The 26,604-nt window shown below is 39.2% G+C and overlaps 1 protein-coding gene across 1 annotated transcript in view; it reads right to left on the bottom strand.

Annotated features, from left to right (window-relative positions):
* KIAA1109 (KIAA1109 ortholog) overlaps positions 1-26,604 on the bottom strand; it is a 252,339-nt gene that overhangs the window by 151,280 nt on the left and 74,455 nt on the right. The window contains exons 10-20 of the mRNA XM_025204706.1: positions 24,509-24,588; positions 21,944-22,094; positions 17,659-17,815; positions 16,218-16,296; positions 14,198-14,289; positions 12,666-12,783; positions 9,844-9,999; positions 8,570-8,667; positions 4,294-4,472; positions 4,045-4,151; positions 1,548-1,756 (exon numbers count right to left, since the gene is read on the bottom strand). Of these exons, the coding sequence (XP_025060491.1) occupies positions 1,548-1,756; positions 4,045-4,151; positions 4,294-4,472; positions 8,570-8,667; positions 9,844-9,999; positions 12,666-12,783; positions 14,198-14,289; positions 16,218-16,296; positions 17,659-17,815; positions 21,944-22,094; positions 24,509-24,588 (1,426 nt within the window). The remainder of the gene's footprint in view (positions 1-1,547; positions 1,757-4,044; positions 4,152-4,293; positions 4,473-8,569; positions 8,668-9,843; positions 10,000-12,665; positions 12,784-14,197; positions 14,290-16,217; positions 16,297-17,658; positions 17,816-21,943; positions 22,095-24,508; positions 24,589-26,604) is intronic.

Raw genomic sequence — 26,604 nt, 5'->3', positions numbered from 1 at the left:
AGACGCTACACTTTGAAACATCTTTATCTGATACCTCATGCAATGAGGGGGTCAGATTGTCACTCAGCTGGCCATTTTTTAGCTGTATGTAGCCGTGAACTTGAGTTTGGTCACAGCTAAACTGCTTTCTGTTGCCCAATCGGGTGAAAACTGTCACCCTTAATTACTTCCAACCTCCGTTAACAGGCTCTTAAATGTATAGATTGTATATAGCCAGTGCTCCCCGTTAATAGTAATCTATTAACCCTTAATTTGAATTGAAATTTGTTTTCAACTGTGTAATGCAAATCAGTTAACATGGCTTAGAAAATGCTGAGTACATCTACAAACAGCCCTAGACACCCAACTCCATCAATCTGAATCAATTTGCTGTCAGGCAGGCAGGGGGCACTTCACCAGGGCAGCACAGGACCTGCAGCAGCAAGCAGCTCCCCTGTCCAACCCTGCTCTGCCATTCTAGGTCCCACCTGCTGGGTTGCAGAGGCCCTGCGAGGAAGGCAGAAGGGCAGGGAGCCTGAGCCCACAGTGGACAGCCCCCCCCACAGATCTGCAGGGGACATGCCCCCCATGCCTGCCTGGGAGTGCACCCAGCAATGGGGAGCCACCCCCCAGCCCCCTGACAAATTGCCTGTGGCTGCATCCCACTTACTGCCTAGGCCCTGTGGCTGTACATTTCAGCCACGGGCCCCAAGCCCCATGCACCACCCCAGCCGGGTAGCATCCCCAGCCCTGCCCAACTTCCTCCCTCCATATGGGGGCCCCAGTCCCCCCTCCCTCCCTACTAGACTTGCCTGCAGGAGCTGCCTTCCAGGCTGCCTGGTAGCCATGTGTATGTTTAAGCAGCATGTGAGATGGCTACCTGACTGCCCTCCTCCTGGTCCCCCCAGCCCCTTGCAGAAGTGGAAAATCTGCATGTCTCTCCATTAAAATTAAAAATCCAGTTTTTTTGGTTAAAAGGGGGAATCCACATTTTTTCCATTTTTCCAAAGGAAATGAAAAACCCAGATCCCTGCTCATTTCCCACTTCACAGTAATCTTACCTGCTAGAAGACTTGTGTATATCTTCCCACCCCCCCAAACACACACACACACACACACACACAACACATTTTCTTGTTTACTCTGAAACAAAAAGAATTATTTCAAAATAGTCCTCAATAGATTTAGAAAATGTAATTGCTTGTTTTCCCCCTCCTCTAAATTCTTGCTCCAACTGGTCTATGTTCTCAGACCTCACCTCAGAATAATCCCCGCCGTGCCCCCCCAAATCACACTGCTGACACAGGGTTAGTTTGCAAGTCACTAAAAGCTCCACATCCTTCCTGAAGTGCTGCTGCCTAGCCAGTTAGTCTTTATTTTGTGCTTTTGATTACTACTCAGGTGTAGTTCTCGATGCTTGTCTTTATTGAATTTCATTTCGTTGACTTCAGACCATATCTCCAATTTACTTAGATCATCATGAATTGCAAGCACTTTAGACCACAGACTTATAACTCCTCCCAGTTTGAGATCACCCACAAAATTATAAACATACTTCTAATTCATACCTTGACACACAGAAAGGCTTTTAGTAGAGGTCCGTAGAGAGTTATCTGGGAATCTGGGGAGAGTTCTAATTCTACGTGAAGTTTATCAGGTGGAAGTTCTGAAGGATCAATAGGAAGGTGGCCCGAGACTGTTGGAGAGGAAATGACTCTGTCGGCAGTCTTCTGACATGGCCTTAATACAGACAGCATAGTTTCTTCCATTTCTGACACTTGTAAAAGTAAAAATTAATTGTTAGAAACAAGCTAGGTCTTTCACTTGAGAAATTCTGCAACATTCCTAGTACTAAATAAGTTTCGATAGCTACAAAATATTTTGTATATAAACTGGCTACTATTCAACTGAAATTTCTACAATGCAAATTAAATTTCTCTCACCATGCCACAATGATGCTGGGATGGGAAGGAAGAGCAGAAAGGAAAAATGAGGTCATTGTAACAAAGTATATAATATTTTAGTCAACACAATGTGCACCAAAAAACAGTATTTTTAAGTGTCTGAAGTGACAAGCAAGACTTTTTATATTTTTTTTCCTGCTTTTAAAGTAAAAAAATATTTAAAAAAAAAAAAAAAAAAATCAGTGAGACCTTTTGTTTTATAGGTTTGGTTTTCCCATTGCTATCCATCAATAACAGAACATCAACATACAAAATCAAAATGAAAACAAGTATATTGTAAGAGAACACAATAAAAACTTATGTCAGATGATCCCCTAGGTCCAAACTTTGTCACCGAACAACCTAAATATTACAAATGACAATGGATGGATGTATAACTTTCCGCTAATATCGAAGACAGTAGTAGGGGTGCCTTTTCTCTTTGTTTTTTGTTTTTTTAAGCGAGAGAGAGAGAAAAGCTTTTGGTTTACAAGATTTGCTGCTCAGAAGATACAGGGAATCATTCTAAAAAAGTTTGTCCAATCCCTTGCTCCCAAAGAAACTTTCAAAACCTCAATGCAAGTTCACTGAAGGAATTGTGCTCATTGGACTACGCCCACTGCACATTTTCAAGGCACACCTTCAAATTTAACTTCATGCATGTATTGTGTATGGCCAATACCTAATTTTAAAATTCAGTACTCATAAGTTAGATGTCATGCTGACAAGACTGATTTGCATAAAAGCTGAATCTCTTGTTAGTCAACAGATTTACTCCCTGATTAAAATCAGAATCCTATCTCATAACTTTTCAGAAAATAAATATTTTACTACTTTTCACTCCTGTCAGCATCATGGACTTAACAACACACAGAAAAGCAAAGTAAATAATCAGTAATCATATTATTAATGGGAAGGGAGCTATTTCACATACAAGTATTTGCAAAGAAAAAAAAACCCAACAGGGACATGCAAAAGAAATGCAGAGAAAAAACTGAAAATGGATGTTGGCCTTTGAGGCAGAAGGGTTAGCTTTCAAATCCAGGCTGAGCTGCAGGATTTAAGATTTTAAAGACACAGCTTCTACACTGAGCACATTTGGTACAGGAATCACCAAAACCACAAAAGGGAATTTTTACAAACATCTTCAAGATGAATCTTCTTCCCACTACTCATTAATCTCTTTAATATTTGCCTTTTCCTTTTATATCTTTATGCTTGAAACCCAAGTCCAGACACTTCCTTCCAATCTTGGGCTACTGTAATTTTCCTGCCTTAGCACCTACTTTATCCACTCAAATGCCTCAAAAATTACCAAGATGATCTTCCTAGTTTATTACTCTAATTACATCATCCCCTCCTTAGACACCAAGCACTGGTTCTCATTTCACCACTACATCAATGACAAGGTGTTTCCACCTTATCTTTACAGTCATTTACAACTTAATGCTTCATTATTTATTTTCTTCATGTCTTATTGTACCTCACCCCAAAAGCAGTGCTAGACTTCATTTTCCATTTTTGCTAGATTTCTTATGTACAATCCCAATGTTTCTTCTTTGCAAACAGTTATGCATGAAATACCTTGAATCAATCCATAGCACTCATCCCAGTAGAAGTGAACCATGAGGACAAGTTACATATTGTCAGTTGCCAGAAAAAAAAAAGATATCTAACATTTTTATTTAAGTACATTAAGGTACACTACAAAAAATACTGAATAATATTCAAACACCCGTAAAATAGAAAAAGCACCTGACCACTAGGCAAAATGAATCTACTTGTTGTTTCAGGTTTCTTGGCCTCCATACACCAAGCAATTCCTGGTATTGACTCACTTCAGTAGAATTGCTCTCTTTCAGGTTAAAGAGCAAAAAGAGATTATCCAGAATTCCCTGCCTGTCTCACAGAAGAATAGCATATTTCCTTAAAACTGAAAGCTACCTTTTGATTAAAATGGTGCAATTCAAAGATTAATGTTATCCCACAGCACAAAAGCCAATAGGCTCTGCAGGCTTTCAAGTTTTTTTGACTCAACCTTCAAAATATGACTGATCCTTTTAAACCAAAGCAATTATTTCCAATTATTCTAAAAATACAAAAGAATGGAGACAACACTTACATGACTGCTTTAACTGCTCATCTGCCTTTTGTGGATAAATTGGATGCCAAGTATAGTCAATTGTGAACATAACGCTTGGTACCATCCAGCATTCAACCCATCCAGCCCTTTCCAAAAGATAAGATACAGTTTTAATGAAGAACAAGTATTTCAAATAATTAGTTCCTATTGAATAGGGGTGAAAGTAAGTTCTACTGATAAATTAATTATACAAGGAGTCAATATATTTTATAAAGTAATAAAACTTACTCTTCTTGAGTAACATTCCTCCATTTGGGCTTGCTTGTTTTTTGGCCACTTTGACATTCAGCCGAAATACAAGATTCGGGACTTATTTTATTAGGCTGGCAATCTTTTACCAACATGAAGAGAGAATATTTACTAGGATGGCAATCAGGTAGAAATAAATGGAGATCTACATCTTCCCCCTACAAAGAAACAGAAGCAAACATTATATAATTCCAATGATAAAAAGAACTCAAAGTGCTAGTTGTACACTATATGCATCAATATAACTTTTTTTTCAACCTGGGATTATTCCAGATCCTGGAGTCTGTGGCACATCTGGCTGCCCTGGGGCCCCTCTACACATTTAGGTAAAGGGCATGATAGGATCTAATGTGTGATCCGCACAATTGCATCTCTTGCCATGCCACATAAGCATGGCAGGAGGTGTGATTGTGAGATCCAGTAACAGATCCCACATTTTTCTCCTTTAAAGGAGAAAATCCACATTCTTCCACAGCAAACGGAAAACCTGGATCCCTGGTGAACAGACATGAGGGCCTGCCTCCTCTCATAATAAAATTTAATATGAAGATTAATGAGATATACAACATTTAACATGAGAAATTAGAAACAAATCAACAACAATTATTGGTTGTTCAACAGTTTCTAATTCAACATACTTCATTCAAAGAACGTTATGTTTTAGGTGAACTAACTGAACAAAATGCAGTCTTTTTGGAAGTTCGGCAGTGAAAATTAATAAAGTTATGATCAATAACCTTGTATTACTCTTCATTACAAGATTTCTTAATGATGCAGAAAAACACTGCTCAAATTACACAAACACAACTAAGATGCATGCAATCAGCTTTGCTTTCCAATATTTTTCTAAGTTTAACAAAGTTTTGGGATTTGTAAATATTTTTACAGTATGCTTTTTATATAAAAGGCAAATATTTAGACAGCAAATTAAAACCTTAATTTTTAACATAAAATGCAGGGATTTAGCCAAAACGATTCCCTTAATGCTAAATGGATGTCATCTAGAGAAATACCCACAAAACAAAATGCCTGTGTGGATGCTAGTACTATTAAAAATCCATGTTAAAACTGCTCGTTACAAAGTAAGCACTCAGAGGTTAAAAAGTGCAAAACGTAAGGTTGCCTGAGTAACTTCATTTCAGTCCTACTGTGCAAATATGTGATGACAATGTTTAGCTCTTTCTGTAGCTTTCAACATTCCTTTTTTTGCTTCATATTCCATATAGAACCCCATGATTTTTTTAAACTTTGTCATAACAAACCTTACACTGAATGCAAAATTAGTAGTTTCTGTATTGGTGCTTTACAGTGCTTTAACAATCTCACCCAAAACATTAAAGCTAGGGACAGATATTCAAAAAGTCAGAGCCTAAAATTGCTTCAATCTTTGCAGGTTAGTATAACCTGGCTAGGCTGAACCAGTTTGTAACTGTACAGACATGCCTGGCATGCAGGCACATGCCTGCAGTGGCTCAGGCTAGAAGTTGGGGTGGCACTAGAGCAGCCCTCCCTTCCCTTCCTCAGTACTGAGCTGAGGGGGGGGGCATGGCCAGGCCCCACAGGGCACTCTGATTAACCCAGCAGGGAATTGATAACAGTGTTTATCACCCCATTAAGAAAACAGAGGGACATTACCAGCTATCTGCTGATTCTGCCTGTTGATTCATCATGGACCATAGCCAGCATGTAGTCAGCTAGCTAATACAGAGACACTTCTCCATAAGGCAGAGGGGAGGGAGGAATTCCTGCTTAGCAGGGAGTGGTGAGTGGGGTTGGAGGGGGGGGCAAACAGCTCTTCTTAAACAGCTTTTCCAAGGAAGGACATTAAGCTACCTGTTAATTAGTTCCAAAAAGCCTGTCTTCCACAGCATGGACTGTAGCCAGCACATGGTCTGCTAGCTAATGCTGCTAGCTAAGTCATAGGGGAAGGGAAAATAATCCCTGCTTAGCAGGGGGAAGCAAGTCAAATCAGTTAAGTCTGATACTACATTCAACCAGGTTTATCTCAAATCAGTTTCAGCCATTTTCAAACCGGTTTATGTGGACTGAACATCTGTTCTGTTACAGGTTTAAACTACTTTCTGATCACTTAACCAGTTTGTGTGTAATGTCTGTCCCTAGCCTAAGTGCACAGAGTGTACCCTCAGCAAGTTTATTCAGCTATTCAGCACTGGTGAGGCCACATCTGGAGTACTGTGTCCAGTTTTGGGCCCCTCACTACAGAAAGGATATGGACAAACTGGAGTGAGTCCAGTGGAGGGCAATAAAAATGATTAGGGGGCTGGGGCACATGACTTCTGAGGAGAGGCTGAGGGAACTGGGCTTATTTAGTCTAGAGAAGACAGAGGGGATTTAATAGCAGCCTTCAACTACCTGCAGGGTGGTTCCAGAGGATGGAGCTGAACTGTTCTCAGTGGTGGCAGATGACAGAACAAGGAACAATGTTCTCAATTTGCAGCTAGGGAAATTTAGGTTAGATATTAGGAAAAACTCTCTCATTAGGCGGGTAATAAAACACTGAAACAGGTCACCCAGAGAGGTGGGGGAAATCTTCATTCTTGGAGGTTTTTAAGATCCGGCTAGACAAAGCCTTGGCTGGGATGATCTAGCTGGGGATGGTCCTGCTCTGAGCAGGGGGTTGGACTAAATGACCTCCTGAGGTCTCTTCCAACACTAATTTTCTGATTCTATGATCAAGAAACTACTTTTCACAACCTACCTATGAGATTAGGTCTCGTAACTCTTATTTTACAACTCAGACACTCGGGCAGAGATTGTGGTCAAAACCTAAAAAGTGTGCATTCATTTTGTATGCCAAGCTTTAGGTACCTGGGATGTGATTTTTCAGAGTATTTAGCCTTATAAATTGCAAATGTTCAAAGCATAGCTTGAATCAACTTCACCTGCATTTCTCAGCATTTACTACATCTATAAATACAGCCCCAAACAGCTCTGGGTAAGCAACCAGAAAGCGATGCTCAAATAACAAGTGGTCAAGTTAGAACATTTTATTTTAAATGACTTGCACAGTATCACACTATGGCAGGGAGATATAGTTATCAAATTCAACTGTCAAATTCAACTTTGTGCCTTCCTTTTCCCTAACCCCTGGAAATATTCCTATGGCTCTGTCAACCTCTGTAATTAGAAAAGCAGAAGTGTTATAGACAACTGCCTGATTTACTGCATAACACTCCTACACTCCCAGAGCATCATCCACCCAATGCACTGAATCATGAACGATTCTGAAGAAAAAAATACCGTGTTATCATTAAATTAAAAATGTATTATTCACACACAGTAAAAGGCAAGAAACATGCTTGTTCAGGTTTACTTCCTTGACAAATTAGGATAAATATTCAAAAGGCATTTTCCTGAGACAAGTGCAACCTCCCAGCTAAACTTAAGTGCCTACAATTAAAAAAAAAAAAAAAAAAAAGAAGAGGTATCAAATCTTTTCAGGGTGAGAAATTTCCAACATGGGCAAAGCAACGTATTTCCCCCAATCCCACTCTCAGAAACTTTACCAAAAAATTCAGCCTGAAGCACATACCTGGTATGGAAAACTTAATCCAACTAATTACAATTTAGCATAATTATGAACAACTGAAAACAGGACCTTACAACAGACATTATTAAAATATTACTTGTAAGTGATGCTACCAGCCCACAACAGCAAGAAGACTGAAGCAACACAGGACATCCCATATATAAACTGAAGTTAGTATCATGTGGCAGACCCAATTTTCAAACAACAGCCACATTGACATTTTTAATGAGAACATTTTACCCTAGGATGATCTCTTGAGATAATAGGAGGGGGTCAGAAAAGAAAAAGAAATTCAAAATGGAATCTTAATTTCACATGTGAAATATCTTAGTTGCTTAGTGGCAGGGGGTTAATATTTCCAAAATGCCCTGAGCTACACAATCCTAAAAGGTCCTTTTTCAGCGTATGAGATTCTCTTTCGTTGGCATGGGGTAGGATTGTCAAAAGGATTAAAAACAGTAAAACTGGAACAGCTTGTAAGAGGATGTGTTGAAGAAGGTAAGAAATGAGTTCATTATGGACCCTTATAGCTACATCATAAGGGAAGGTAATGGAAGGAACTGCTCCTCTCAGCCAGGAGGAAACATGGTGCATGTCCCTGAGACAAGGATTAGGGAAAGCAGAAAGTAATAAATAGGAAACATTCTTACATATTGAGAAATGCCATGCAGCTTCTGTAATTAGAGTACATAAGATTACACTTACCCTTAAAGAGAATCTAGTATTGCATGTGGTTGGAACAAAGTCAATGAAAGGTAGAGAGAATACAATGTTTAATGTTTCCCCACAGGCTGCCAGATAAACTATGAAAAAAGAGAAAATAAATTCACGTGGAAGCTTGTTATATTAAGTGCCTTTCCATTATAGCCAGTACTTAACATCCTATCTACTACATTTTGGATCTAAACTAATTCTAATAGTACACAATCCCATAACAAACAAAGTTTTCAGATAAATGTGTGGGCATTTCTGAATCCATAATATAAAGGAAAGAATTAATTTTAAATTAAGATAATGGTAAAATAAAAACCTTAGATTCATAGCTGTTAGAGGCTGGAAAGGACCTTGAGACCTCGAGATTATCAGGTCCAGCCCCCCCGTGCTTGGGCAGGAAACCTTCCCCGTCTTTGGGAAGCTTGTACCCTCTGCATTGTGATGATTGTTTTGTTTATAAAAAGGCATTCTACTTCAGTGAAATGTTCCTTCAAAATCCACAAAAGTTAACAGAGAAAACGCAAACATCACACCTAATGCCTCATGATTCTTCTCTTTCCTATAATATATAAAGCTCTTTTTGCTAATAAAATACTCAAAAAATGTGAACCAGGTCCATCATACAGTCTACACTAATGAATTTCATTTTAAAAGCATGTGGAAAATCAAGTGTTTTCCACAAATCAACTTGATTTTTGACATTGCCCTTTTTGTGCTGAAATTCTAAGTCATCATCCAAGAAACTATAAGGAACCAAGAGGTTTGGATAAAAAGCTCTGTGTTCTAAAATACATCTTTTGCAATTGGCTTAGCTCTTGAAAGGTAGTTCTAATTTTGATTTGAATAAAAAAAGAGGAACAAGTTTCCAATGCATTATATTCCAATATCACCTTTCCAAAATTGTTCTGGAATTTTCTATTTCCAAGTACAGATTAAAAGCAAGTTTACCATAAAAGAATTTAAATCTAATTGGTGTAGTAAAAGAAACTGTAATGCTGTACTGCTCTCTCATCAGAGATTCAAGAGCCCTCAAGAGTAAAATCCAAGTAAATGCATAAAGTCCTCCAGTAGCATTCATTTGTTCTTATGCAACAAGGACCACATACTTCAGGATGTCTGGGATTTAACACTGGCGAACATTTCTAAAGCCTTACATTACTGCCAGGAAAATGCACATAGTTGGCTGCCTACACAACTAGAAAGCAGTATCATTTTTTATATTGTAAAATAATGTTTTTTCTTTAAAAGAAGAAAAATTGTCTCACCATTTTCTTGTTGCTTGGTAGAACAGTCAATCCAATTGTGTTGATTTGCTGCCCAAATCATTTCAAACTGATGAAACATTACTTTAAAATTCCATGTATAGGGAACAAACGAGAAAATATCAGGAGCATTGTCACTGGACCAGTCTTGAATCAAGTCTAAAATTACACAAAATTAAAAAAAAAAAAAAAAAAGAGACAAATTGAATTCAGTTGACTAGGTTGGATTCACTTATTAACCTTGGCTTTCTGTACAGCTCACAAGTTTAAGCCACATACTTGTTCTTCTTTCAGACAAACGTCTATCCTAAAATTTTAAAAAAGGAATAAAAATGGCCAATAGCAATTCTTGCCCAAAGTTTCCACATATTTACTGTACACTGATTTTTCTCCACTAACTTTTTTATGAACTAGGCTCTCTCAGAAGTTCTGGAAAGGGAAAGCCAATAAAATGCAGTACGTTATTTCAGAATATACAATATTATACTTTACATTTTCTGTTTTCTGCTACAGGTCAATTTCAGAAATGAAAAATAAAACAGGATTACTTTAAAAAGCAAATCAGGCCAGATTCTCAGATATCATCATTTTAGCTTTAACTTCAAAGAAAATACATTTCTTCAAAGAAACATACATTTATTTACATTAGCTGAGAATCTCAGCTAGTACATTTTTGTCATCAAAGAATATTTCATTTGTATATTAATATGACGAGTAATGTGGAATGAATGCTTTCTTTTGCACAAAGCAAAATGAAACATGACTGTTTAGAAATAACAAAAGACTGAAATCATATTAAGGTATAAGTGGAAACTGAACTGAAAAATAGTTACATAGGATAAAATAGGAAGCATGATGCTGATCATACAGCAAACCCAAAGCTTCAGATAGAGTTCACAGCACCTATTCCATGACCAAACCAGCAGCAATTACATGAGGTTGACATCTTTTAAATCAACAGCAACAGAGAAACACACATCTTCCAGATACTCAAAGAAAATTTTATTATGACGAATAATCAGAAACCTAGTTAATCTGACATTTTTATTCAATTTATTAAATGATATATGGTTTTAGCAATGAGGGGGAGTGGTGAATGCTTTTCAGTCCTAAACCTGTTTTAACAATTACAGTAGGAGATCAATTATACAGCCAAAATTCCCACAGATGTCAACAGGGTTTTACACAACTAGCAACAAAGGATTAGAAAATGAATTAATGGCTCTCAGGTATATTCACTATTATACTTTCCCCTTTTACTGAGTTTCATCTTATAGTTAAAATCCTAGTGAGGGAAATAGTTTTTGATAACAGTCAGCTAGATTAATATGGCAGATAGCTCCTACAACTGAAATTATCAACCAAAAAAATCCATGCATAAGATAAAACTTGGAATTCTCATTTTAATAATTTAAAATATGAAAAATCACCAACAATATAGGACAATATAATGGTAGGAAGAATTCCTTTGAGATCTAAATAATTTCTAAGGACTGTTCAGGCAAAAATTGTTTTAAACAAATTGCCAGACAGCTGTGTGCTTTGTGCTCTTTGTGGAAGAAATTATTCAATGGGTCTAGTCAAGTAACTTACACAATTAATGGAAATTAAAATTTAGGATTTCTTGTTCAAAAGGTCATTCACTTTTTTTGACATGCAACTATGTAAATGGTAAGGCCACCTCAGGCTAACCCAAGAAAGAAACTTTTTACGGATAGTCTACAAACTTGGTATCAACGTTGACAGAACAAGGAACAGCGGTCTCAATTTGCAGCAAGGGAAGTTTAGGTTAAATATTAGGAAAACTCTCACAAGGAGGATAGTGAAGCACTGGAAGAAGTTATCCATATAGGTTGCAGAATCTTCATATCTGGAGGTTAAGACCAGGCTAGACACAGCCTTGGTTGGGATGATATAGTTGGACTAGATGACCTCCTAAGCATCCCTACAACCTGAATTTTCTATGATTCTATGACATCCACACTTTAAAATGACATATGTTATGACATGTTTTTTACATAATGTAAATGCAATACTTCTGCCAGACCTTGGACAAGAGCCAGGTTCAAATTTAGGGTTTAAACACCTACCACAGAAAAGAAGTTTGGATGTCAGTAAGAGGTTTGCAGATTATCAGTTTAAAATAAATAAATCGTCTTGGGTTGGCAACCCTGCTTGACTGCAACAATGGTTTTACATTCCGTTTCCCCAATCCAAGGGGTCCCCTACTCACTCCCACATCCCCCTAACCACCTTCACCTTTCTGCCTCCCCGCACAGACTTATCCCCACAAGCCCCACTCCCTCGATCCCACGATACACCCCCAAAGGAGGACTGTCCATCTAACTGCCTCCCCTCAGCAGTAGAGGCAGATAGGTTGACGCATCAGCACCAGCATCAGCATATGGCTGGAGGTTGAGGAAGGAGCTACAGAGTCCCATGAACTACAAAGCCGGGATAAGAGCTCTCTTCAGGGCGCTACAACCCCACTCAGAAACCAGGTGTTGCTGCTGTGCTCTGTGGTTCAACATTGCCTCCAGCTTCTTTCCCAACACAGCTTCAAATCAAGCTCGCATGGCTTCATGTTCTTCTGGGTAACTTTTTTTTTTTTTTTTAAAACAAAGTTCATAGACAGGTGTTTTTACCCAGGCTATTTTATGCAGTGTCCATACATTTATGCATAATTGATAATCCTAGGCCACCTGCATTTGTTAAACAACATTACATCCCCCTCCAACAGGCTTGAAAAATATCAATAAAATATTTGCCAAACATACATATTCCAAAAGCTAAATATTTAGACACTAATGAAATATGACAGTTACCTGTAAAGAAGCTTTTTTGAGCAAAAATAAAGTGATATGTTGCTTTGTAAACTTCAAGTTCACATTGCCATGTCTGTGACATGTTCCATATCCGTGGGTAGCTGGCATTGATCTGAAACTGTGAACAAGACACTAAAGCATCAGTTTCTTAAAACATGGCAATGTGCGAACACTGCCGAGATGAAAGAACAAACGTACTTTGGTGAATAATTAAAATCACTTTTCCTGCTGGGGTGAACAGAAGGCCACCCAGTTTCCTCATAAATTTACATTCTCTCTCTCTCTCTCTCTCCCCCTCCCCTCATAATGTGACAGTTGACCTTCAGCCACCTTATTTATTTGTTCGGGAACTTCTACAAGGAATTTTGTACAGTAAGCAAGTTTTCTGCCAGGTAGACAAACCATGACATCCTCCAAATACATGCAACTTTTTCAACTAATGTATTTATATACTGTTATGAGCTGGGCTGTTAAATGGCTCTCTCTCTCCTGTTAAAAGTCATTCATACTAATGAGGAAAGAAGGGTAAACTATAGCATATGGATTTTAGTAGAATTTAACAACTGGAAAATCCATTTTAAATTACACAGTTTTGTGCAGACTTAAATGTCTCTCAGTCTACTAAAAATGCTGTGTATTATATTCTTCTAAGATAATTGCATCTCAGCAAAAGCAGACCTCATTACAGCACTCTACTATTAAAACTTTGCTGAGAACAGGGAAGAATCTGTGAACAAATTAGTTATGAATGCAAACTCATATTGGGCCCAAATCCTGCAAGACAAATTGCTGCATACCTTTACACAAGTGCATCCACTGATTTCAATGGACTTATTCAAGTGTGAGAGTTTTTGCAGAATTATAAACTACATGTGTTTCTTCATGCACTGCACTATCGTGCATATTTGAAGAGCATTTTTATGCAACTGATATATATGCTGTACGTTAAACTACGGTGTGCAGCCTTGTGCTTAATACCCTATACCAGTGCTTCTCAACTGGAGTGCCATGGGGCCCCCAAAGAGGTGATGTAGTGGCAGTGACCATATAAAACTGCCCAGCGTGCTCCCCCTACATTATGGCTGTCTAATCAGCCTGAAGCAGGCCAAAAAGCTGCCTTGCATCATGCAGCTCTTTCTGATCCTTCCCCCACCCCAATGTTCCTGCCCGAAACAGAAGCAGGTGAAATTGTTCCATCTACTTGCGTTTCTGAAAAGAGCATTGGGGGTGTCAGACTAGAAAGAGCTGCAGAGCACAAATCACTTCCTGCCTGCTTTAGGCTGATCAGAGCCCTAATACAGGAAGAGAGTATGCACATGGCACAGACCTACCTAGACTGGCTCTGCAGCATATGCAGTCTTACCACTGTTGCACAGACTTTCCCAGCAGCAGAAACCAGCTAAGCAGCACTCAAGTAACCAGGGCAGCACCAACAGATTCCTCTGGGGTGCCAAGGGTATCGCCACATTCAAAAATGTGGTAGTGAGGTGTCTTGACCCTGAAAAGGTTGAGAACCACTGCTCTATACTTACAGCTAACATTTCTGCTTCTAAGAGAGTCCGGTACTGCATACTGCTAGTAGCATCAACATGTAAAAGCTGTCCTTTAATTGTAGGGGAGTAACCTAACAAACAGAGAAAACAAGTAATATGATGGCATGTCCTGTTATAAAATTGTTTTGAATTACTGTAAAGAAGCAACAGTTGCACAAAATTTTAACAAGAAAATTAAAACAAAAATTAACAAACAAAACAAATACAAATTATTTTAACAAACTTCACGAGCCACCTCAGTAGCCTAGCAATAACAACAAAATAGATCAAGGAGGCAATTAATACTATGACACTTCAGTTCAGTCGTTTATTAGCCAGATAACAAAGGCTTAAGATGACAAAAAGACAGTATGGTCTGGAAAGGTAAGATGTTTTTTGCACCACAGCTTGCACTACAGCTGTATGGCTGGCTCAGGGTCCACAGCTTGCACTACAGCTGTATGGCTGGCTGGGGGGACATGGGTTTAAAGTTACACCTCTGGGTAAGTCACAGACCTGTCACTCAATTATCCATTAGTAAAATGGAGATAAAAGCATTTCCCTACTTCATAGAGGTCTTGAAAACATAAGGATGTTATATTTTATAGTCCTGTTCTTTTGGAATCCACCCCTAAATGCACAACCCTGAAGTTTTGAATTAGCATATCGCAAGAGAAGAGATTACAGTCCAATTCTGAGCCTCTGATCAGGAATTACGACATGATCATTTGACGTTTCACTGCTTAAGATGCTGTACATTAAATCAGCACCTTTGAGAAATATGCATATTCTTACATATAAAGAAACAAACAATACTATGCAAATAGATAAACATTTTTGCTATTAGAAAAAAAGTTACCTATTCAAATTATTTAACACTGAGTACCTAAAAATATCTTTAGGTATCAAAAGGTGGCAGAACTACAAGGTGGAGGGATGGGAGCTATAGTATGTTTAAAAGTACACAGAAAGAACTGTGATCATAACAAAAATGGAAGTTATATAACCGACTATAAAGCATCTCTCTGCTACAAAAGTACCACCATTTGAAAGTTAGCTGTATTATATAATACAGCTAAGTGAGAAGTAGTTTGAGAGCAAGCAACCCCTCAAAATCATAAGAGCTTAATAATCACATGATAATGTATTTTAAAATGTTTCCTTACTAACCATTTTGACAGACAGAACCAGGTCCCTGGCTCTCTCCTCCAAAGATGACACTGGCCCTAACTCTTTCTGAACTCTCACCATTTTCTGAGGTTTAAGAAGTAAATTCTAACTCAGAAACAGACATCAAATATCACATAACTATCAACTTAAAATTACTTCTTGGAGCTTATTAATTGCTTACATGGCCCTGGAGGAAAACCCTACATCCTAATGCTTGATGCCCCTCTATTGAGAACCCCTCCTATCAACATTAAATGGTGAAAGTTAAACAAGCCCCATCTACTAAAACAAGCCAGGAGAACATTAAACAAGTTACTGCACGGCTTCAACATTGGCCCAGAGGGTAAATCAATCACACACAAAAAAAATCTCTATACCTCCAATTTTGTAACTAGTCTGACGTTCTTGGACATCTCTGACTAGGCTGATATTCCGTTAATTGATTTTTTTAATTAGATTAAAGATATTCTAGAAACAACCTGTTATGTTAATTAAATTGAAAAATGTTCCTTCCTTTTTGTATTGATAAAAGTTATGTAATATGCTAAAATATAAATAAAATAAAATGAAATTAAATTAAATTAAATGGCTTGCTTTGAGTACATAGGCTCAGTTACTGCAATATCAGCAAGGACTTTGCAAGATTTAAACCTGTAAAGTGTTTGAGATTCTGTAATGAAAGGCAAAAACTATGTGAACAAATTCTTACTGTTCCTTTACCTGGAAATGTAGGTCTGTCTATAGCCATAAGGGGAAAAGTTATCTTAGTCTACCCTCAATCACGCGGATTAATGCTTTTCTTTACACTTGTCTTCAGAATGCAAATTAAATCTTAGCCTTATCAACTTACCATTTTCACCTACTGTCGTGGGAATATTTATTTCCAAATATGAGCCTGCTCCAACATTTACATGCACAGCATTAGTTTCCTACCCATAGGAAAGACAAAAAATATATTATTTTTCATTCTCATCTCCCAGTGCATGTCATGCTCCTTTAAATCATTATTCATGTTTAAATAGGATTGAAGAGAACAAACTAGCTAACTACAGTCCTCCTTGCCTTAAAAGTGTATTAAAAGTTAATGAGCTATGTACATACAATGAAATTAATGGCATACATTTACCATTTATGAGGCTTGACAAGTATTGATTTAGGATAATGAGTAGGCTGCACAAGATCATCCTGGCCTGATGAATAGAGCAGCTGAAGAATGGGGTTGCCTTTCTGGCTTTCACCTTCTCGGTTATAGGAAGTGTTGAGCAGGATTCAGTTTATACACACTGGAAGGTAGGTAACACTGCCACCCTGCATCAGCTTTAAATTCTAAGGCCCTGGAAGGACATAACACCTGCAGCTCTACAAGTACCATGCTACTCAAAGGGCTACAAAAATGTACTGCTACAGCTCTTCTCGCTTACTAAAACAAACCTAAGGCCCCCGGCCAAGTCCCCCAGCTGGAGCACTATAAAATCACCAGGACACCATACAATAGCATGCTCTCCAGCTAGGGCTTCAGTGGAGGGTTGCTCAGCCCCATGACTCCACTTCCCCCCACTTTTCAATAAGGGGAGGGGAGGTGTTAGTAAGCTTATGCTGACCTGAAGAATACAAGGATTCCTGCTCTTCAGCCCTGATGACAGCTGAGCACCCAGGCAGAGCTCATGAACTACCCATCCCACTCTCCCTCCCCACCTTGGAGGTGCAGTAAGGGAGAAGAGCAGAGCACTGTGGGATGAACAGACCTATAATTAATTCATAGGTATAACCTGTAGTGCTACAAAATGCAGCGCTACAGAGAAGTTGCTATTTCATCCCATAACATTTCTGTCGTGCTTCTGCCATTTTGTAACACTACAGGGAGCATATATATCTGTTTGCTTGACCACATAGCACTACAACTATTATACCTGTCCAGGGCCTAATTCTTTCAGTTTTGAGGAAACCCCTCTCCTTTATGGGCAGCCCCCACCTAATGTAAGACTACAAGAAGCTTCATGACATAACATTTATATAGTTACACCTTCCCTACAGAGGAATATCCTAGGTATGTTACATGTTCCTTAATGTTTACAAGGAACCTGAAAATAAAGTAACACTGAAATGCAATATATTGCAATATATTATTTGGTTGAAAGGGAGATTGTATATCCTCTGGACTTTTTAAACTTTCATAATTCCATATAGAATTCAGGAGATACAAACAAGAACATGCACAAATAAAACATGCCAGACAACGTTCCACAGGAGTCTTGAACCAATTTCTTTCTAGGCAATTTTTCATTATTTACCCTGTTTTTTGTAAAAAGCAAGTCAATGGTGGCATCTGCAATGATATTCATTCGTAGCTCAAAGGCAAGGATCTGCCTTGGTTTCCCAGGCTGAGCTATTTCTGAGACTTTCATAATTTGATAATCTGGTGGGAAGAAAAATTTCCACAAGCAATCCCTAAAAAACAAAAAGGAGAAAATCTGTTTGCATACTGGGAAAGAGAACATTTTACTCAATTAAAAATGTCTTTTCTACCACTCCACCTTACTGGAAGGGTCCTTGAGCAGTTAGCAAATAGGTGAAAACAAGGCAGAGAATATTTGTTACAAAACATTAAATCTTCAAGACCCATCAGCAGAATCTTCATTTATGAAATCAAGCTCCCAAATATGAGCTGCTGAAACTCCCAGAAAATCAACTTTTTGATCGGTACTCGTAAAAGGCCAGATTACGAGGAAATGACCAGGGGGGAAAAAAAACATACTTCTAGAACACAAACAAATTAGTTTCCTACCAATTCATAATGTACTGTAGAAATAAAGTCATCACCTCATTTATGGAATCAGGATAAAAAAGATGTCAAGAGTACATTCTGTTTGTATATAAATATTTGGCATGAAGCCCAGAAAAAGAGAGATCCACGCTATCTATGAATGTATTGCATGTGGGAATGGGATCATGAAGTCCAAATTTCTGCAATATTTTGAACAAGCCACAAGAAACAAAACCAAGATTAATGAAGTATGGACAGCCAAACGTGTGGCTTAAGTAAAATATCAATCAGTGAACAGAGGTCAAATTCCACATAAGGTTTTTAAAATCTGTGATCCTGTGAGAGTTACTCCCTTGGGGGAAAAAATGAAGATGAGAAAATATTTACATGAAAATGCTCCTTTTCAATTCAGTCAAGAATGACTGCTGCCTTAGACAAGAAACAAAACTGATCTTTGAAAATTACCATATGCAGGTTTTGTTTGAAACACAGAAAAATGCCAGAGCTCATACAAATAGAATATAGCTATTAAAGAGGGAAATTTTCTAAAGCACAAACTAGGAGCATAAATCCCATGGACTATAAGACGTGCTCTTTACATCACCTAGAATTTTTTTAAAACCACTTTTTACAGAAATGAAGAAATTAAAACCAAGCCATAAATGCTTCTAGATAACAACCACTACTTCTAGTCCTTCACTTGGTAAGTGCATGTGCTCACCCTAACAATCATGCTGTCACCATGGAGCAAATAAAATACAAGAAGTACACTAAAGCCCATCACAGAGCAGACTTTCTTGATAGTATTAAAATATGTGAGATTCACTAGTTTCACATTCCTAGCAGTTCACTGTGCTAGACGTAAAAAAAATTATTTTCACAGTACTGCAGGACACTATCCTTCGTCAAATCAGAACTAATAATTATGGAAGACAAGGGTTTTGCGGTAAATTTGCTATCTTTTATTAGACCAATTCAGATAGTTGGAAAAAATTCTTTTTAGCAAGCTTCTGGGTATAAATACCCTTCAACAGGATAAGGAAGCATCTGCAGTTCATGTGTGCTCTTCCTAAATGGAATGCGTCTAACAAAAGGTATCAGTTTTACCCAAAGAACCTTGTCTGCCTATGGTTACAACCTACAACATGGTTACAACTCCTAATAATTATGGACATTCTGCCTGAACTAGTTAATTGCAGTAATTTCACTGCAGAATAAATGGTGGCCAAAAAGGTTAATTAAGATAGGATTCTTTTTAACACACATAGGAAGTAAAATTATTTCAGCATTATTTCATAGTAAGATCCTGCAGTAGGTACATTGGTGCGGCATTAATAATGAAAGTTCAGTCACGATGGCTATGAATGTATTGCATGTGGGAATGGGATCATGAAGTCCAAATTTCTGCAATATTTTGAACAAGCCACAAGAAACAAAACCAAGATTAATGAAGTATGGACAGCCAAACGTGTGGCTTAAGTAAAATATCAATCAGTGAACAGAGGTCAAATTCCACATAAGGTTTTTAAAATCTGTGATCCTGTGAGAGTTACTCCCTTGGGGGAAAAAATGAAGATGAGAAAATATTTACATGAAAATGCTCCTTTTCAATTCAGTCAAGAATGACTGCTGCCTTAGACAAGAAACAAAACTGATCTTTGAAAATTACCATATGCAGGTTTTGTTTGAAACACAGAAAAATGCCAGAGCTCATACAAATAGAATATAGCTATTAAAGAGGGAAATTTTCTAAAGCACAAACTAGGAGCATAAATCCCATGGACTATAAGACGTGCTCTTTACATCACCTAGAATTTTTTTAAAACCACTTTTTACAGAAATGAAGAAATTAAAACCAAGCCATAAATGCTTCTAGATAACAACCAATACTTCTAGTCCTTCACTTGGTAAGTGCATGTGCTCACCCTAACAATCATGCTGTCACCATGGAGCAAATAAAATACAAGAAGTACACTAAAGCCCATCACAGAGCAGACTTTCTTGATAGTATTAAAATATGTGAGATTCACTAGTTTCACATTCCTAGCAGTTCACTGTGCTAGACGTAAAAAAAATTATTTTCACAGTACTGCAGGACACTATCCTTCGTCAAATCAGAACTAATAATTATGGAAGACAAGGGTTTTGCGGTAAATTTGCTATCTTTTATTAGACCAATTCAGATAGTTGGAAAAAATTCTTTTTAGCAAGCTTCTGGGTATAAATACCCTTCAACAGGATAAGGAAGCATCTGCAGTTCATGTGTGCTCTTCCTAAATGGAATGCGTCTAACAAAAGGTATCAGTTTTACCCAAAGAACCTTGTCTGCCTATGGTTACAACCTACAACATGGTTACAACTCCTAATAATTATGGACATTCTGCCTGAACTAGTTAATTGCAGTAATTTCACTGCAGAATAAATGGTGGCCAAAAAGGTTAATTAAGATAGGATTCTTTTTAACACACATAGGAAGTAAAATTATTTCAGCATTATTTCATAGTAAGATCCTGCAGTAGGTACATTGGTGCGGCATTAATAATGAAAGTTCAGTCACGATGGCCCAGGCACAGAATACACAAATGCCCAAGCAGGTTCTAACAGTGAACTGAAGCATGAAGAGAGGGAAGCACAGTTGCCCAAGAAAGTGCTTCAGGCCATTCTAAAGGTACGTTTGATTAAGTGAAACCTACTGAATAACCAAGTCTTCTTCAGCTCACAGCTGTAAGTAAGCAATAATGAATCAACAAGATGAGGCAACATATAGGCCTTGTTGAACAGCTGTAGCATACCCTTGCATAGGGAAATCATGAAAGCGACAGACATAATCAATAGCCGTGGCTACAACCACTGGAGTAGGCATGGGGAGGACGGTTGGGGCGATGGCCTCCAGGCATCAGCTAGGGGCAGGGGCACTGGCCAGGCCCCAAAGAGCTGGGCAGAGAGGCTGCGGTGCCTACAGTGTTTGTTGTGTAGTTCACCTGTCCCTTTCCCTGGTGGGTTGTAAGTTTCTTTAGCTGTTCTGGCCGCCACCCCTCCCCTTATGTCCAGTGTGCCAGGCTGTTAATTTCCTCACGGAAGTGCTGTGGGATGGCAGAGTGGGCTCTGCAGCCTGCTTGGATCATCCTCAGGGGTGGAGGGGGGGTGCAAATGCAAGCACTGTGCACTGGAGACCCACCGTATGCCACTGGCTGCAACAGAGCAACGCACCCACCCAGAAGCAACATAACATTTGAAAAGCTTATAAATGTCATAGATTCACAGAAGTAGGATTGGAAGGGACCTTGCAGATCATCAAGTCCGACCCCCTGCCCTGGGCAGGAGAGAAAACTGGGCTCAAATGACCCCAGCCAGGTAGATGTCAAGCCTCCTCTTAAAGACCCCCAGGGTAGGAGCCATCACCACTTCCCTTGGAAGTTGGTTCCAGATCCTAGCCACCCTGACTGTGAAGTAGTGCCTTTGGATGTCTAGTCTAAACCTATTCTGTAACATAAATTTAAGTGTATGTACACACACACACACACTCTATATATAGATTTTTTCCTAACAAAATAGAGCTATTTTTTTTTAAATGTAATTCTCCATTACCTCTTTGTATGCTCAAAGTCCTGCCAGCAGCCAACACCAAGCTTACCACATAAGCTCTAAATAACTGGTAGAATGCTATTTACTAAACAGATAATAATTGCAAAATTAAGTCACTTACCACACATAAATTAGCAGTCAGAACAGTTTCAATAGAGTCAAGTATTGTTTCCAAACAGTAAGAAATACTCAAGATTAAAGATTGAAGATACAATTCAACACAATACCTCTGCCTGTCAGCCCAAGGTCCATAGTTGAAATCTGTTCCCTTCCCACAGACAATATCTAACCCCCAACATGGAGGCAGGTCTTGCAATTTGCTATCTTCATTGCTTGTTTCTCCATCATTACTTTCCTCTGCTTCCTCTGGTACAAGTCCTGTATTAACATAATACAACAAACACATTATCAAGGGAACCAGCTTCTAATTCACACAAAGAACATATACCAAGTACAACACAATTAAATTATGCAGATATATTTTACTCAAAATCACTGTAGTATATTAGCCATCACACAACTGAATAAAAATGAGAGGAAGAGCCAAGATATGGCTAAAAATAAACGTCCTTGGGATTTTCTAAAGTGACAGTCTCCCACAGTTCCAATTAAGTCAGTGGGATGTCAGGTTTAAACCATAAACTTTTTTCGGTAAGACTTGCTTTCTCTCTGTATATGTTTGCATGCTTTCACAGGCGTTTGAGTTTTTCTGGCAAAAGCCTAACCTTTGGCCAGTCAAATTATGCTGCCCAGAGAGAAAATTAAGTCCTTTACTGACACACTTTCACCCATCCAAGTCTGTGCAGACAAGCCATTATCTGTATTAGTACAAACAGTTCTCCATAAATCATTTCTTGGTGCCAAGGTCCCTGATGCAGTGATAGCTGGGGCTCAATTTTTTACCACTATTGCCCATATACTACATTGATGAAAAGTGAGCACTTCTGGGCTCTAAACCCCCAGTATATTTTCAACATGCCTCTTCCTGCTTGCCCATCTTTGTAAGCAGACACTATTTCATGCAAAGCTTCAAGCTGCTGTCTGGTTCAGGAATGAAATCCAAGAACTCTTCACTCGCATCTGATTGGGGAGAAGTAGGAGCAGTGCGCACACAACTATGAAATACCCAGAAAAATAGAGGGCTATCAGACTTTGCAGGGGAGATGCAGAAGCTGAGGTGGCAAAAGGAATGTGTCCTAATGCAGGATTAAAGGGAAGAAAATGCAATAGTCCTACCAAAAGCAACCAAAAAATTCTGGGGTTGCCCCCAAAAAGTGCTTGCTACTATGCGGACCAAGATGCCAGTCTTAACAGAGGCTCCATCAACAACTGACAAGTGACCCAGGATACCTCACAATATTAAAAAAAGAATCCAAAGATACACAGGGAAGAACTCAAAGGAAGGGACTCAAAGGATGAGGAGTCCATGTACTACCATGACTTCTTAAAAGGAAGCTAAACACACAGGGGAAGGGGACTTAGGTCAACTTATTGCCTTCATAATACACATTTTTTATTTAAAACAAAACAAAGCAAGAAAAAAAAAAACCTTGCTTCACAGCCTCTACCAGTATATCCTTTTCTCCCCCACTCCAACACGGTCACAATTCCAGTATAAACAGAGCAAAAAAATTCTGTTTGGAAGTTACTGATTTTTTTTGTTCTAACAATAGGAGAGGGAAAACAGAAAAAGTTATTTTTGACTCATTAAAGTATTGCTAAATATATACTCTACCAGAAGCCTTCGATGCATTGAAAGGAAGAAATTTTATAGACAGAAAAAAAATTTAGTAAAATAAAAAACAATGCAAATAATGCAATTCCTTCAAAGTAGAAAGGCAAATGCACAACACCTAAACATTCCAATTTAAATATATTGAAAATACAGAAGACTTTGCCAACAATCTAGTACCTGGGTATGGATGACGTGATTTTTCAGAAATGTTTTGGCAAACTACACCTAGTAAGTCTACTCCTCCACAAAAGAATATATCTTGAATTACAACATCCATACCTCACTATAGCAAGAAAACTGACTTCACCGAATCCATCTATTATACCCTGCATACTACCTAGACCAGTGATCATCAGCAAGAGTGCTGCAGTATCCTGGGGTACCTTGAGATCTTGTGACGGGTGCCACAGGATACTATGCAATGTTAGTTAACACTGTTAGGCATGCAAACATGATTCACATAATAAACCCAAAGATTTCAAATATGAATCCATAGTGTCAAAAACATTTTGATCTGCTGCGGTCTGACTTCTTTGCAACAAAATTGCTCTATTTTTTTCTATAGTCAAAAACTGAGTGAAAGTTTAGTTGGCATCTTCTGAGGGGTACCTTGGGTCTAATGAGAGGTGCCTCAATAGAGAGTAACAAGTTTGAGAACCACTGATCTAAACCATGATAATATCCATTATGAAGCAGGAGAGACATAAAAGTGTTCAAAACCTTATCTCCACTCAAAATATAAACCACCGCTCTTTCTATGCATTTCACCTGCAACTGTCTGCCTCTTCTTTTGCATGAATACAATGGGAAAATTTAATTTGAGCAGGAATGTCTCATTCTCATTCTCCCCTTCATAACTGGTTCAAAAGTTCTCTAATCCTTGCTACTTGGAAGTTGAATGAATGAATGAATGAATGAATGAGCAAACAGATGAACAAGAACTACCTTTCAGCATTTCAGAAAAACTACAGAAAAGCATTTGATACCAACGGTATAGTAAGTTCTGGTATATTATACACAAACTACATAAATGGAATGACTATTTAATAAAAAATACCTGGTTCATCCATGTAATAATAGATGTCAACATCATTGGACTGCATTACCACAAAGCCTTCTCCCATTAACCTTGGCGGCCTGTTGTGGAGAAAGAATTGTGAGAACAAAAGTGAAAACATTTTTCTTTAGTTCAATCAAATAACTGAAGAAATCAAGGCAAGAATTTACAGTGCTAATATATGCCTGTTGAGCCTGGATAAAATTTTGGCATCAAGGAAAATCAAGCCCAAAAGTCCAGCTTTATAGTACAATTGTTCTACCTATCCTTTTATTTAAGTGTGATCCTGGGCATTGACGAAGGCAAATGGAAAAAGGCTGCAACTATTTGAAAGCAAACCATTAAGGACAATATTTGGTGCATTACAGGAAGACAGAGTATGGAGGACATGACATAATCAAGAACTTATGGGCCTTTACCAAAAGACCTGATATCTTGAGGAAGATAGGAGCATAATGAATAAAATGTGCAGGGTATGTTGCAAGAACTGACAGAGAAAGCGTGTGGGGCAGATTTTGGAAACCAAGCTGGAGAATATCCAGCTCAGGTAAAGCAATACTATAAAGGGGAAAACAACAAACTCTGATCTGGAAAGGATAGGCAAAGATGTGACAAGGCCAGCCCTAGCCAAAAGCAGCAGCCTGCTGTCATCACACGCTCAGATCTGGGGGTATGCACCCCCCGAGAAGAACCCGGTACAGCCCCCCAGCCTGCAGTCCTCCCAGGGGGCGCAGAGCAGCAAGAGGTGCACCCCTTCACCTACTGACAGTTCCCTCTGCTTTGCTTCCTGCAGCAGCCCCAGGAGTGGCTGGCACCAGCTGCCTGCAGCCACTGGGCTGCACCGTGCTCTGCCTCTCCTCTCGCGCCTGGACTCCACCTGTTCCCATTCACCCCAGCTCCTGGGCTGTGCCATGCTGTGGTGCAGGCAGCTGGCATCGGCCGCTCCCAGGGCCGCTGCTGCGGCGGCTGGGATGAGTGCTGCAACCTGTGCACCCAGCAGCCCTAGGAGCAGCCAGCATCAGCTGCCTGCAGCTGCTGGGGTGCATCATGTCCCACCATGCCTAGGCTCTGCCTGTCCCCACTCACCACAACTCCTGGGCTGTGCCATGCCATAGTAAAGGCAGCTGGTGTTGGCTGCTCCTGGCTCCGCTGCAGCAGCGGCTGGGGTGAGTGCGGACAAGTGAGCAGGGGCTGGGGTGAGTGGGGCCCTGGCCCCACGGCCCTTTCCCCTCCCCCACAGACTTACCTGCTTGGGTGAGGGGGTGCAAATTGCATAAGAGCGAATTTACCTCGCATAAAATGAATCACGGGTTTAAAAATGCTTATTGTTTTAGAGCAAATCCACATATACAGAACCCATATAAATAGAGGGCAACCTGTATAGTGACAGGATATTTACCTGTCTTTTGGGGTGTTCTTGAGCCTTTCTTCACTGGTGTCCGTAAAGTGCTCTTGGATCATGAGATAGAAGGTACTACAGAAGTATGTGTTTGAATTACCTGCTATCAATAGAAAGGTAGGCTACTTTTCTTACAGCACTGAAAGCCCTGGAAAGGACTGACAAATGGCCAGAGGCCTTTCTGAAGTTTGAGTACCCTGCAGGTGTTTTGTACTATTATTAGACTATTGGAAGTCTATACACATAGTTTCAGTATAAATGCAATTTCTAAAAGTGGCATAGTTATGTAAGTTTTATTGATTCTGATATAGTTCGGGTATTTGTACTACATCTGAGCTTTGCTGAGTTTAACCTATGTATTTTCTCTCTCTTTCTACTCCCCCCCCTCCATCCCCCTCCGTGCTTCCAAAATCTTATATGTAGCACTAATTGAAATCTTTACCCTTCTTTGGTTTCACAGGTATTGAGGGTCTATAACCACCTTAACTACAGCCTTCCATCTCTTCCCATCTTTCACAATCTCCTTCCACAGCGGGAAGGGGCTGTTCCTGGCACCTGATGCGGCCTGCACCGAGCACTGGGAAGAGTGCAGTGCCACCACTGGCCCCAGCCAGCAGCAGCAGCAGCCTGCTGTTGTCCCATGCAGATTTGGGGGCACGTGCCCCCTGGGAAGAGTCCAGTACAGCTCCACAGCCCA

This window comes from Alligator sinensis, unplaced genomic scaffold, assembly GCF_000455745.1.
Source record: "Alligator sinensis unplaced genomic scaffold, ASM45574v1 scaffold150_1, whole genome shotgun sequence".
NCBI classification, from domain to species: domain Eukaryota; kingdom Metazoa; phylum Chordata; order Crocodylia; family Alligatoridae; genus Alligator; species Alligator sinensis.
The sequence above is the reverse complement of the archived record's forward strand: the minus strand, read 5'-3'. Positions and strand labels throughout refer to the sequence as shown.